This window comes from Sitodiplosis mosellana, unplaced genomic scaffold, assembly GCF_009176505.1.
Source record: "Sitodiplosis mosellana isolate CC-2019 unplaced genomic scaffold, AAFC_SMos_1.0 Smas_scaffold_47, whole genome shotgun sequence".
NCBI classification, from domain to species: Eukaryota; Metazoa; Arthropoda; class Insecta; order Diptera; family Cecidomyiidae; genus Sitodiplosis; species Sitodiplosis mosellana.
Genome location: NW_022595289.1, coordinates 998,692 through 1,012,438, shown reverse-complemented (window position 1 = coordinate 1,012,438; position 13,747 = coordinate 998,692). Strand labels below are relative to the sequence as shown.

At 38.6% G+C, this 13,747-nt stretch overlaps 1 protein-coding gene across 6 annotated transcripts in view; it reads left to right on the top strand.

Annotated features, from left to right (window-relative positions):
* Positions 1 to 13,747, top strand: part of LOC129570207 (muscle-specific protein 300 kDa) — a 67,622-nt gene that overhangs the window by 16,025 nt on the left and 37,850 nt on the right. For all 6 annotated transcript variants that reach the window (XR_008688103.1, XM_055449715.1, XM_055449718.1 and 3 more), the window contains 4 exons: positions 556 to 731; positions 830 to 1,112; positions 1,200 to 3,806; positions 4,013 to 13,672. Coding sequence is in view for 5 of the 6 variants with exons in the window: in XM_055449715.1 (XP_055305690.1) it covers positions 556 to 731; positions 830 to 1,112; positions 1,200 to 3,806; positions 4,013 to 13,672 (12,726 nt within the window). In the remaining variant the exon portion in view is untranslated. The remainder of the gene's footprint in view (positions 1 to 555; positions 732 to 829; positions 1,113 to 1,199; positions 3,807 to 4,012; positions 13,673 to 13,747) is intronic.

The following is a 13,747-nucleotide window of genomic DNA, read 5'->3' as shown; positions in this document are numbered from 1 at the left end:
CGTTCACATGTACGTTCCGATGGAGCATGCTCACCATAGGCTTCCACCAACATTCGATGCGCTTCAGCCGCAGTTTTCTTCAAATGAAAGCAAAAAATTAATGCTTGCGGGAAATGTTGCTTTTTCGGTACAAAATTTGACATATTTAAGGCGCAAAAAAAAATGTTTATCCAAACTTCGATGAAATGATAGATGATGATTTCTGTAGTTTGACACTAGACCACTCATGTGAAAAAGAAAAAAGTATTGCCCGATACAACCATGCAAAGTTACGCCATCTTTTGAAAAATCGACACGATTAATTCCCAGACCCAATAGATCCAAGTTAATCATTGTCGAATAATATGTGTCATATTAACTTCCAAATGCACTCGCTAATAATGAGAATGCCTCACAATTATAGCAAAGATTTGTAGATATATTTGTTAACATGCTTCAAAATGTTTCACTTCTCATATGATTTGGCTATATATGTCTTTTGACATTATTTATTTTATTTTTATTCATTATTTGAACTTTTGTTCAAAATGTATTCATTCATTTCCAATTCCACAGATTGAAGAAAATAGCCGTGCTTTGGAATATTTAGGACATGGAATTAGTGGCTCGGTAAGTTCTTTGGACAGTGCCGCCGCTTCACCTGCGGTTGCATCGAGCGACGTAAAAGCTGAAAAATGGAAACAAGGTGCAAGGAAAACTCTTCTCAATTGGGTATCGAATGCATTGCCAAAGTATGTAATGAAACAATTTAGTGAAAAAAAAAACAGAAATAAAACTGGCAACTAGTTAAAAAAAACTATAATCTCATACGAATTTCATTTGAATTCAGGGATAGTGGCATAGAGGTACGTGATTTTGGCCCAAGTTGGAGAGATGGAGTAGCTTTCTTAGCATTGATTGATTCGATTAAAGCAAATTTAATAAATTTGGCCGAAATGCGAAAGTCAACGACCACAAATAAACAACGTTTGAACACAGCATTTGATGTGGCGGAGAGTAAATTAGGTATTGCACGTTTACTTGATGCCGACGACGTAGACGTTCCCAAACCAGAAGAGAAAAGTATTATGACTTATGTTGCTCAGTTCTTACATAAATATCCTGAACCTAAGGTGAATTTAGTACAATATATCTGAAATGAAGATACATATATGATGAGAAAGAGTGTGATTTATTGAAGAGAAAAATCTTATTTACAGGGTGTTTCACGCGATGGAGCTACAACTTTACAGGAAGAATATGATGAGTTTGTTCATTGGTTGCGGTCACGAACTTCTCACTATGAACATCTTATTCGAACTCAAAAATTACCCAATGTCTATTCCGATTATCTAGCAGCCAAATCAGATGCTGATGCGCATGCAGGTCTGTTCAACAAGTTGAAAAATTTGCTTACTACCCATCATAATATTGCTGCACTAACGCAAGCCTCATGGGAGGATATCCACAAGTTGTGGAATCAACATCAATTCCAATTGCAATACTGGCTATGGCTATTAGATTCCAATTTACCGGGTGACTTTGGTGTGGTTGGAAAATGGTTGGCAGATGCCGAAAAATTGTTGTACCATGATGAGATACCAACATCGATGAATGAAGAGACAGCAGCAATAATAAGTAAAAAGCTTGAAGAACACAAAAGATTCTTCAGCAACTACGATCAAATCAAAGAACTATTCTTGCGTGCAAAACAATCACCATTGTCGGCCCCTATACCGTCTGATCAGCTGCGAAGCCTTGAACAACGCCTCCATGATATCGGACCCAAAGCACAACAACGACGCTTGAATTTGAAATTTTTGGAACATAAATGCTGTATAATCGCATTCTTGAATCTGATCGAGAACAAACTTCACTTGTGGAGTGGCAAATTTGGGCGCGTGGACAGATCAAAACAAATGCTTCAACATTACAATGATTTCGTTCATAAGAACATGGTCTTCGAAGAATTTGCCAAGGCTTTTGTAGACATGAAATATGTAGTTGAAGAGTGTAGACGTGATGGCAACTTAACACGACAAGATAATTATGAAGTAGAAAAATTTATGCGCGATACTGAAGAGCGATGGAAGCGTATATCACGTGACTTGAAATGTTGTCAAAATATGCTGGAAGAAGTCGTGACCAATTGGCACCGATGGAATGCCGGTGCAGATGAATTCGAAGGATGGCTGTGCAGAGCTGAACAGAAAATACGCACTTCGGAAGATGAGCGATTGGAATTTTTCAAAGATATTAGCTTTTGGAAGGACAAACATCAGGAATTGCATGATATAGCAAATTTCCTTATTGCAACATGCGAGCCAGAAATCGCCGGAGAGTTGCGCGATAAATTCCATCAACTTTCACATCGTTTCGATAGCATATATGCAAACACCAAGCAATATGTGAATTCAAGTGATATCCTGCGAAATAGACAGGAATATCGCCAGGGAACCGAAAAATTGAATTCGTGGTTGAGTAAGGCAGAGAATCTATTGACAAAGCAAGTTGTGTGTACAACGGCATCGATTGCAAGTCACAGTGCAAACCTTCAAACTTTGTCTACTGAATTAGATGATGTTGAAGAATTGTTCAAGCAAATCAGCAAAATGATACAATCACTGTTGCCTAATATGAGTCGCACTGAAGTTGAAACTATGATGAATACGTTGAAACAGCAAAAAGAGCAACTTGTGCGTATTCGATCACAAATTCCGAACAAACTACACCTTTTCCATCAACTACATACACAACAAGATGCACTTGAGCAAGGACAAAAGGAGGTACATAACTGGCTAAATGATGCCGAAACACTACTACAAACGCACTCACTTACTGCTGATCGTGATAAATTACAAGAGCAATTGGACCGACATCGTGCATTCTTTTCGCGAACACGTTACTACCAATCAATGGTTGAAAGCAAAAATCATGTTCTACAAAATTTGCATAAATTGAATTCAAATGAAAATGTGCTAGATGTGTCCGATACTCAACAGAAAATGGATCAATTGAATGATCGTTTCAATTACGTAACTCAAAATGCACAGCAGTGGGAGCAACGTTTGCAAGATGCCGATGGCTGTTGGAATGCATTCAGAGAAGATGAACGCATCGTCGCCGATTGGATATACAAAGCAGAAGTTTTTCTTACCGAGCGACATATTCAATCCTCGAAAATGATTGAGGAACGTCAGATATTCTTTGAAAATATCAATAATGATTGGATGAATAATTTGCTATCGAGTGGACAACATTTACTGAAAACAATACCCATGGAAGAGCAACAAAAGGTTGTTGAAAATGTTGAAGCTCTACAAAGACGATGGGAAGATGTCGTACAACGTGCGCCACAGCATTTAATCCATTTGCAATTTAATTTGAATGAAGAAAACTTTAACCAGACTATCAAGGATATTGAGAAAGAAATTCAATTTGAACAACAAGCACTAAATAGAAACGAAGATATTGATTTGATATCGCAACGTCACAGTGATTATTTGACCAACAAGGGAACGATCGGTCAAGCGGAAACTTGTTTCGAAAACATGAAACGAATGTCGGCAAAATACGCTGACTGTAAACCCAATGATAAAAGTTTGGAAAATATTCTACAAAATGCCAATATCAAATGGTCGAACATAACGAGTCGAATTGAAGACTTGCAAAAGTTATTACGACAAGTTCCAATTCAATGGGAAAATTACCGTTCGAAATTCGATGCTATGAACAACTGGATGAACACTGTGGACAACACACTCAAGAGCATCGTTAAGGAAGTGAATACATCCGAAGAGTTCGAAAAAGAGAGGCTTGTATTTCAGGTCAGTACAAAATAATAATTATTTATTCTTTAATCAAATTAACAATTACTATCGAACAAATCGAGATAAAAGAAATTTAATTGTGTTCGCATGCAGCTCAAGGAATTAGCGGTAAATGATCACACAATTTAAGAGAATAATTTGATAAATAATTTTTAGTAGACTTTAAGTATTATTTTTATCTCAATTTTAAATATCAATTGTAGAAAATATGTCAGGATGCAGACGCAAAGCGAGAAGATATGAAATGGCTGGTGAAAACACTTGATTCTCTGTTACCGTACGCGAGTGAAACGGAGTCCAAAGAGGAACAACAAAAATTAGAAGCATTAATTGGTCGATACAAAACGTTGATACCGACCATTGAAATCACCATGGTAAAAACCGAAGTGTTTTCCAAATGTTACACATATCGCAAAGAGGTGCATGAAGTCGTGTGTCTATTGGAAAAGGTTAAAGACCAAACTGTTTCAGCGGCACAGCCGGAAAGTTTGGACAACTTACGGCAAATGATTCAAGAGCAACAATTTGCCATTAATCAATTGGATCATCAAAGAACGCATATCATGTCAATGCTACAACGTGGTCGTGATTTGAGTAAGGACGTCCACGCACCATCATTTATGCCAAATGAAATTAAAAGTTTGGAAACTGGCTGGAATGATGCCTATAATGAAACTGCTGATAAACTACGCGAGTTAAAGGGCACCGAGAATGTTTGGAACGAATTCGCAAATCAGAAAACTCGTATTATACATTTACTCGGAAATGCTGAAACAGAATTGAGATCAATCACACCTTTACAAACCGACCCACAAAATGTAAGCTCGGACTTGAAGAATAAGCGTGAATTGAATGTGGCATTGCAGCAAGCATCACGCCAAATGATTTCCAATCTCCACGATTTATGCAAAGAGCTTACACCACTTACCGATGTGACAAAGAAGCCGATGATCGAGAAAGAAGTGACGGAATTGGAGAAACAGTTTTTCAACACAATGGAACATGTGAAAGATCGTGTTAATTATTTGGAAGACTATAATTTCCGTTGGAATAACTACAAAACACGGGTGGCAGAGTTACAAAATTGGGCCCTAAACTCAGCTCCACAGCTGATCGAAGCAGTCCAATCGCAAGAAATTTCCCCTGAAGAACGCGTCCTGAAAACTGAAGCACTCCAAGCGGTCATTGCTGAGAAAATGCGAGCATTGGATATTTTAGCTAGTGACGCTTGCGAGCTAGCTCCAAAAGAAGGAAATATCTCTGAAGCTAAGCGGCTAAGAGGAGAAGTGTCAAAATTGCAAGAGATGTTGAGTTTAATAAATAGAAACGTAAATCATCAAGCAATAACTACGAAAGAGGACCTAGCAAATTGGCAAAAGTATCAGACCGGTATTCAAGAAATAAAACCATGGATTGAACGTTCAGAGTCAAGGTTCAGTTTGGTCGCTGAGAAACCAGCTTCACTCCATGAAGCGGTGACATTGCAACAACAAGCACGACAATTTGCAAGTCAATGCGAACTTCAAAAGGAAAAGCTAAACGCTGTTGCATCATTCAACAATTTGATGACATGCAGAACAAATGCGCCCGACGAATTGGACGCGGTCAATTCGAGATGGAGTTCGGTGCATGACAATGCAAAACAAGTTGCGAACAAGTTTGATCGATTAGTTGCGACCTGGCAGTCATTTGATAATGACGCAGTCAAATTGGAGGACTGGATTGAAAAGAGTGAAAATGCTTTATTGACACGACCAGCGCTTGAGAATACCCCTCACGTCGACAAACTGGAAAAAGAATTGATACATTTGAAGACATTCAACAACGATATTTCGGAGCAATTGGCCAAAATTGTGTCCTTGACACAGAGCTCTGAACACCTCGCAACGAATTTGGCTCCGGATGGACTAAATGCTACGAAAGAACGTATTGGTGCATTGAGAGGAAGAGTAACGAAGCTATCAGAAGGCATTCGAGCTAAAATAAATGTCGTGTCTGATGCCATCATCTCGCGACAAGACTTCAATGCGCAATCGGCTAATTTCAGCACTTCGATGGAACGGTTACGCAATCAAGCCGCACAGATTGAAGATTTAGTCACTGAACGTGTGGAACCACATCTTCAAATTGTGCACAATTTGTTACAAGAACACGGTGATATGAAGAATTTATTCAATTCAATCTATGAAGAAGTGAAGAATATGACTCTCAACGCAAACCCGGAAGAAAGTCGAACTATTAACGATTCATACACAGCCCTTGTGCTGAATTACCAAAATATCGAGGACGATTTGCAGCGGAAAAAGCAAGCACTACAGAAATGGTCGGAATTCTTGAGCTGGAAAAACGATATTGAATCGAATGCAAATCACATTAAACAGCAATTGGACAAATCAGCTGATAAAACGAATAATTCCGAAGCGTTGGAAAATATTATACAAGAAATAACTGCCAACATTGATGTCATTGGGCCGAAGAGAATCGACGCAAACGAAATCGATAATAATCCAGCGATTTATTTGAAAGACGCCCATACTGGAAAACCAATGAATACGCAACAAATTATCAATGATTTAGAGAACAAATTCCATAATTTGTTGCTGAAAGCTCAAAATCAGATAGCTGCACTAAGTAAAATTGAAGCTCAAAAGGGTAACTTCATTCAAATTGAAAATAATTTGGGGAAATACTTGTTGGGTGTTAGATCGAATTTGGACAATATCGTTGCTCGTTCACCGGCCGACAACATCGAACAAAATATCGCGGATCTTAATGGACTTTATGCCGATCTGCAAAGCAAGACACCGTTAAAAGAGAAAATGCATGATGAAGGAACGCAGTTAATGCGAGAAGATATTTCGAGTATGCCGGCAATTCAAGAATCTATGCTATTGTTAAATAAGCGTTGGGATGAGATTCAAGCAGATATTGGAAATCAATTACAAAAATATTCTCTTGTCAATCAGAATTTACAAGATTACTTGAATTCAAAGAAGCGGTTCGAGGCAGATATTTCGAAAGCAGAAAAATTGTACAATACTACCGAACCAGCACCGAAAGGTGAACAACAGCTCATTGAAACGTCTGTAAAATCTAAGCAAGCTTTAGACCAAATAAAGAAATCCAAAGGAGCTCTCGATGATATGGAACGTAAGGGTATTCAACTCATCAAAGTGCTGGACAACGCGCAATCTGGCCACATTGATGATGACATAAAGGAATCACACAGAAAATGGCAACAGCTGCACGATCAAATTGCTCAAAATGCAAATCTTTTTGAAACAGAAGCAATCATTTGGAATCAAATCGAAGAAATAAAATCAGAATTAGTTTTGTGGCTAGATGACATCAATCAATCCCTAATCGATGCTGCTAATAATACATTAGAAATCGAGTACAGTCCGATTCGGTTAAGCAAATACAAAACTGAGCTACCAACATATTCGAACATGTATTCAGATATCAAAGAGAAAATAGCAGAACTGGTAAAAATAAATAAAGGAATTGAAATTCCCGCATTGACCGAGCTATCAAATGCACTTGCTGACAAATTTACAGAGGCCGAAAATAATGCATTAAATCTCGCCGAAGTTTCATCCAACTTTGAAGAGCAAGAAAAAGATTTGCGATCTGCAGTGAAGAATTGTGGTGATGCAATCAACAAAATTCGGGAGGATTTAATCAAATGCGATGATATGTCGGGCGAAAATACGGTGATCGTCGAACGATTAATGCAATGCCAAGAATTGAAAGGACAGCTAAGTGAACAAGAAGGTGAACTGGATAATCTACGCATGCGCATAGATGAAATGAAGTTTACATATCCAACATTTGCTGAATCGATTGTTCCAAAGGAATTCAGTAACGTTCAGAAGCGTATGGATGTAATTGCAACGCATGCAAACAAAATTGAATCATCGCTTTCACAGTTTTTGAAAAAATTCCACTTGGATAAGATTGGAATGCTAAAGCGAATGATCAGTGCACAAAAGGAAAAAATTATCTGGTGTGTTCCGGAACCCAGCAGCGACAAATATAATCTGGAGGTGAAAAAATCATCGATTGCTGATGTACAGGCCGGCTTAGCTGATTGCTTAGCCCGTAAAGCAGACATATCTGATTCAATTGATGTTCTAAATCGAATTGAATCGCCCGAAAATTTTGAAATGATTAAACATGACATAGATCGTTTCAATAATGACTTGAGTGAAATACAACAGAAATGTGTTGTTACGACAGCTGCGCTAGATAATAACATTTCGCTTTGGAATGAGTATGAGCAACAGTTGGAAGCCGTCACAAATTGGTTGAAGGAAATCGAAGCCAAAGTGCGGAATGAATCGGCCGCTCAAATCAATTTGGCCAATATTGATGACAAATTGTCCGAACTGTGTGCCCTTGACCAAGATATCAACATTCAAAAACCGGAAATCAACAAATTAGAAATCATAGCCGAAAAGATAATGCAGGCAAATTTTGAGACAAGAGTTGGTCAAACTGTAAATCATATTGCAACCAGATATAAGAGCGCCGTCAAGAGCGTAGCCACTTTATTGGATCGAGCGAAAACAGCAAAGCAAGCTACGATCAACTTTGGCAAAAATGAAAATGCATGTAATGATTGGATCAAAAATGCCCGAATCTATCTGAATGAATTGGCCCGAATGGGATCACCTGGATCTGGGCCAACGCGTGAACAACTCAATCTGATCAAAGCGTTTGTTGGCAATTTGTCCACCGGTCAAGCCCACGTTAACGATTTAGTCAGTTCCGCCGAAACACTTTATCCGATGGTAACTCATGAAGACCGTGATAGCATTCGAAATCGAAGACAACAGCCGCGTGAAACTTTCGATAATATTCACGATGAGGCGAACTCACTTTTGTCTCAAGTTGAATCCCTTTTGATAAAAAAAACGTCAATTGAAGAAAGTTTCTCACAAATCAAACAGTGGCTAAACGATGCAAAGAGTAAAATCGGAACACAAAGTGAACTTTATCCAAATTTAATCGAGAAAAAATTGGCCCTCCAGAAATTGCGTTCTCAGTTGCAAGATAATACTCTGCACAAAAGTGCGTTGAAACAACTGCAAGACAAAGCACAATCGATGGCTGACATTGAAGCAATCGAAAAAGTTGGTGACACGATCAAAGAATACGATGTCTTGCATCAAAATTTGAGCCGCCGTGTTGCTGATTGCGAGAGAAATGTGACAAATCATGAATCCTATGACCAGATAACTGAACGTGCCCAAGACTTTTTGAAGGGATTGAAAATACAAACTGCCGATATATTTAACAATGATAACTCCTTTGACAAAGACACATCCGAGCATAATTTAGAGATTTTGAGCAACGTAATCGGTGAGAAAAATCAAGGCAATAAAATTATCAACGCTTGCAAAAACCAACTTGAAAAGGTTTTAGTTGAAACGCATCCCTCCGGGCATCCGGCTCTGATCAATGCATTCGAGAACAATAAGCGCGAGTGGGACACCTACATTGCTCAGTGTGAAGAAACACAGAATAAGCTCAACGATTTGCATACCAAATGGACAGCAGCTGATTCAAGCATTGAGCAAATCGAAAATTGGCTTAAACGTGTAGAAAATATACTAAAAGATCAAAGTATGAAGAGTACGTATGAAACAAAACAAGCACACTTGAATAAATTGCAAAAATTGAATGAAGAAATCGTTGCGAAAGAGCCCGAATTTGCATCATTGTCAAATATGTGCAAAGATATTGAGGGTGAATGTGACATAAATGGTCGTGTTTCTCGAATTATTACCCGTTATCAAGCGCTCAAGAACCTATACAAAGAGAGCATTGGTAAATATGAACAGTACACGAAAAGCCACGGGGCATTCAATGAAGACTACGATCAATTTAGAAATCATTTACACGAAGCAATCGAAAGTTTGAATAAAAACAGTGGCATTACTGGTGATTTGCCTGTCTTGCAAGCTCGTCAGAATGCTTTGCGAAATATAACCGATCAGCGTACCAATGAAGCAATCACATTTGAAGACATTATTGATCGCGGAGAAAAACTGTATGTTAATACGAATCCAGAGGGTCGAGAGCTCATTCGTCAGCAGCTGCGAGGCCTTAGAGCTGAATGGGATAAATTTAGCGATGATTTGAATGCAGCCACTCAGAAAGTTGAACAATGCTTGCTACAGTTCACTGATTTTGCTGCTGGTCAAGAGCAGCTTACCAGATGGCTTAAAGACGTTGAACAGGCAATGCAAAATCATACGGAATTGAAGACTACATTGCAAGAAAAACGAGCACAGTTACAGAATCATAAACTGATGAATGAAGATATTCAAAATCATCGATCATTAGTTGACACTGTGTGTGAAAGAGCACAGTCGCTGGTTAATGAGACGCAAGACGAAAATTTGAATTTATACTTAAACTCCATCAAACAGTTGTTTGAAAATATAGTCGATAAATCGCAGGAATTGATGTCCAATTTAGATGGTTGTGTCCAATCACATCAAAATTACAATAACCAATTGGCACATCTGAAAGATTGGTTAAATACAGAAAAGCAGCGAATGACTGAATGCGAAGATACATACGGTGAGAAAACAGATTTAAAACGGAAAATTGCCACACTGGATCAACTTAAATCCAACAAAAACGCTGGAGAGAAATTCTTGGCCGATTTATTGGATCAAAGTGAAATAGTGAAAAAGTGTACATCACCAAAAGGAGTTGAAACTATTGACAATGAATTAAGAGAGCTTCAAGCTGAATTCAATAATCAATTTGAAGATATTGGCCGAAATGAAGAAAAGTTACTGTCAATCTTACATCAATGGGATGAATTTGAGTCGCAATTAGATGACTTGACTAAATGGTGTCGAGCCAGTGAAGCTATATTCCGTGATCAACAGCTTCAGTCTACTTTTGACGAAAAAGCCAATCAATTGGCTGCATTCAAAGAGAAGAAAGAACAAATTGCGGACAAGCAAAAGTCAGTTGATTTGTTCACCGATAAGGCCCATGACATTTTCAACAATACGGGAGCCGAACGCCTGAAATCTCTAACTTCCCAACTGTCCAACCGTTATCAATTGTTAGCCGTACTTAGCAAAGATGTTGTCAACCGTTGGCAAGCTCTTTTAGATGATCATCGAAAATATGATGACAAACGGGCGGAAATCGATAATTGGCTCAAACCACTTGAAAATGAGATGAATTCAATTCTAACGGCATCTGTGCCAGAAGAGGTTGGCCCTAAAATACTGGAGCATCTGATGAATGAAAGTGGCAATGCGGACACATTATTATCAGCATTAGATGGAGCCGGTGAAAAGGCCCTGCAAGAAACATCAACTAGTGGTAGAGAGAAAATTCGCTCCGATTTGCGTGCCGTTCACGACCGATGGGACAAACTTAGCAATGAAATTCGTAAATTGCAAAAGAAACAACAGACTCAATCACATCAACTTTCCGCTTATCAGGATTTGTTGCAACAAATTTTATTATGGCTCAAAACCAACGAGGATACTGTATCACATGAAAATATTAGTGGATGGACATCGAGCCAGGAAATTCGTTCTAGACTCCTAAAATACAAGACAATCAACCAAGATATTTTAGCCCATAAGAGAATAATGGAAACACTCAATGACAAAGCGAACACTCTCATGAACGATAACATACAAGCTGCTGTGAATGATGTCAATAAGCGATATGATGATTTGTGCCAAGCTTGTAATAGTCTGGTGTCGCGTCTGGAGGAAGCTTTGGATGTGTATCAAACGTTCAATGATATGCAAAAACAGCAATTGGACTACCAGAAGATTTTATGGGATCGTCTAAATAATTACACAGACTATTCTGGAAACAAGATTACAATTGAAGAGCGTTTAGGTAAAATCGAAGAAATCGAAAGATCACTCGGTGATGGCGATCAAAAGTTAGCCGATTTGAGTAGTCATGTGGAACAAAAGACGGCAATACTTTCACCACGCTGCAAGGAAGTTATGGCCCGTGATCTGAGTGGTCTTAAAGTAGATTTTGATAAATTTAAAGGAACTTTGCAAGATGTAAAGTTCAACTTGAGAAATCGGCTTCAACAATGGAGTGACTATGAGAGTAATTTGGATATTCTGAGCGATTGGCTCACGCAAGCTGAGAATGAACTGAAAAACTTTGTACTCAAAAATACGTTGGATGAGAAACAAGACCAATTGGCCAAATTCCAAAACTTACATGCGAATCTCAATGAAAAAGAAACTGAACTTGACAAAGTAGCTGACGACTCGTCGGATTTGATACAAGATAGTAGTGAATCACGTATTTCAATGGATGCACAGCAAATATCACTCCGCTTTCAATCGGTCAAAAATGCAACCAAAGAAATAGTGAAGAGCTGCACAAATGCCGTATCGGATCATCAACAATACAATGAAAAATATAAGAAATGCTCCGATTGGCTAATGTCTGCTGAGAAAAATTATGGCAAATTTCTCAATATTGCACCAAACAGTTCACGAGACGATCTCCTGCATCAACAGAAGTCGATTCAGGAACTCATTAACCAGCAGAATTCCGCAACTCTTCTATTGAACAATGTGATTGAACTTGGAGAGAAGATATATCCAACCACAGCGGTTGAGGGTCGTGAGGAAATCAGAGATCAAACTCATGAGCTATCACAGCTATTGGAGAAGCTGTTTGATAAAGTTCATGCCATAAATCGTGCACTTCAAAGTAAACTTTCGAAATGGACCGGTTTCCAAGAGTGTGCGGAAACAATTGACGATTGGTTGAATAATCTGAACATTGATGAAGCAATGATTCTAAAGGGAACTTTGGATGAAAAACGTGGCCAATTACTCGTGTATCGCGATCAATTGAATGATGTTCTGTTCCACAAGTCTGACGTGCTGAATTTAAAGGATATTGTCACCAATATGCCCGACAAAAATGAATTGGTTAAAAGCAAGTTTGACCAAATTATGTGCAAATACAACCATCTGAATGAACTGGTACAGAATTATGTCGAACGGTATGAAACAATTGTTAGTGATCACAGTTTGTACAGCAAAGCCGTTAAAGACTGTCAAGACTATGTCGAAGCTACACACAATACGGTTGATTTATGGGGAGACCTGGAGCTCGAGCGAGTAATTTTACGAACAAATTTGAATCGACTAAAAAATCTACAAGTCAATTTGAATGATGAAAAGGCGCGCATTGAGCAAATTCGTAAGCTTGGCGAAAAAGTCGTCCCAAATACCATTGCATCTGGTCAAGTGAACATACAAAATCAGATCGATTCATCACAACAGGAATGGGAAGGACTAATTTCGCAAATTCATTCGACGATCGAAGCGATTGAAAGTAAACTTCAACAGTGGGATGATTTTGAGAAGTTGAAGGATGATTGCGTTAATTGGATTCGACTCACCGACAATAAACTTCATTCAATCGACTTGAAGCCAAGTCTTGACGAGAAAAAGAGTCAACTGGATGAACTAAGAACGTTGCAAGGGGAAATCCGTGCAAAAGAATTGGAAATTGACAACGTAAGCGAGAAAGCCCAATTATTACACCGTGGTGGTGCTACTGCTGCAAAATATTCGCAAATCACTGATCTTACCCCGAAATACCAACAAGTTTCGCATAAAGTTAAAGAGTTGAATGCACGATGGGGACAGTTTGTGACCAGCCACCAAGAATTCGAAAATCAACTAGGCGAATGTGCTGAGTGGTTTTTGGACATTGACTCAAAATTAGACTACTGTGCAGATTTAAGTACAGCATCTCAAAAAGATCTCCAGGGTAAATTAGATGCGGTTCAAGACATGTTGTTGCTGAAAGACGAAGGATTTGCTAAGGTACATTTACCATTTTTTATTTTGTTGCAACGCCGTACCGTGAAAAAATTCAGATGGGGCTCTGCCCCAAACGCT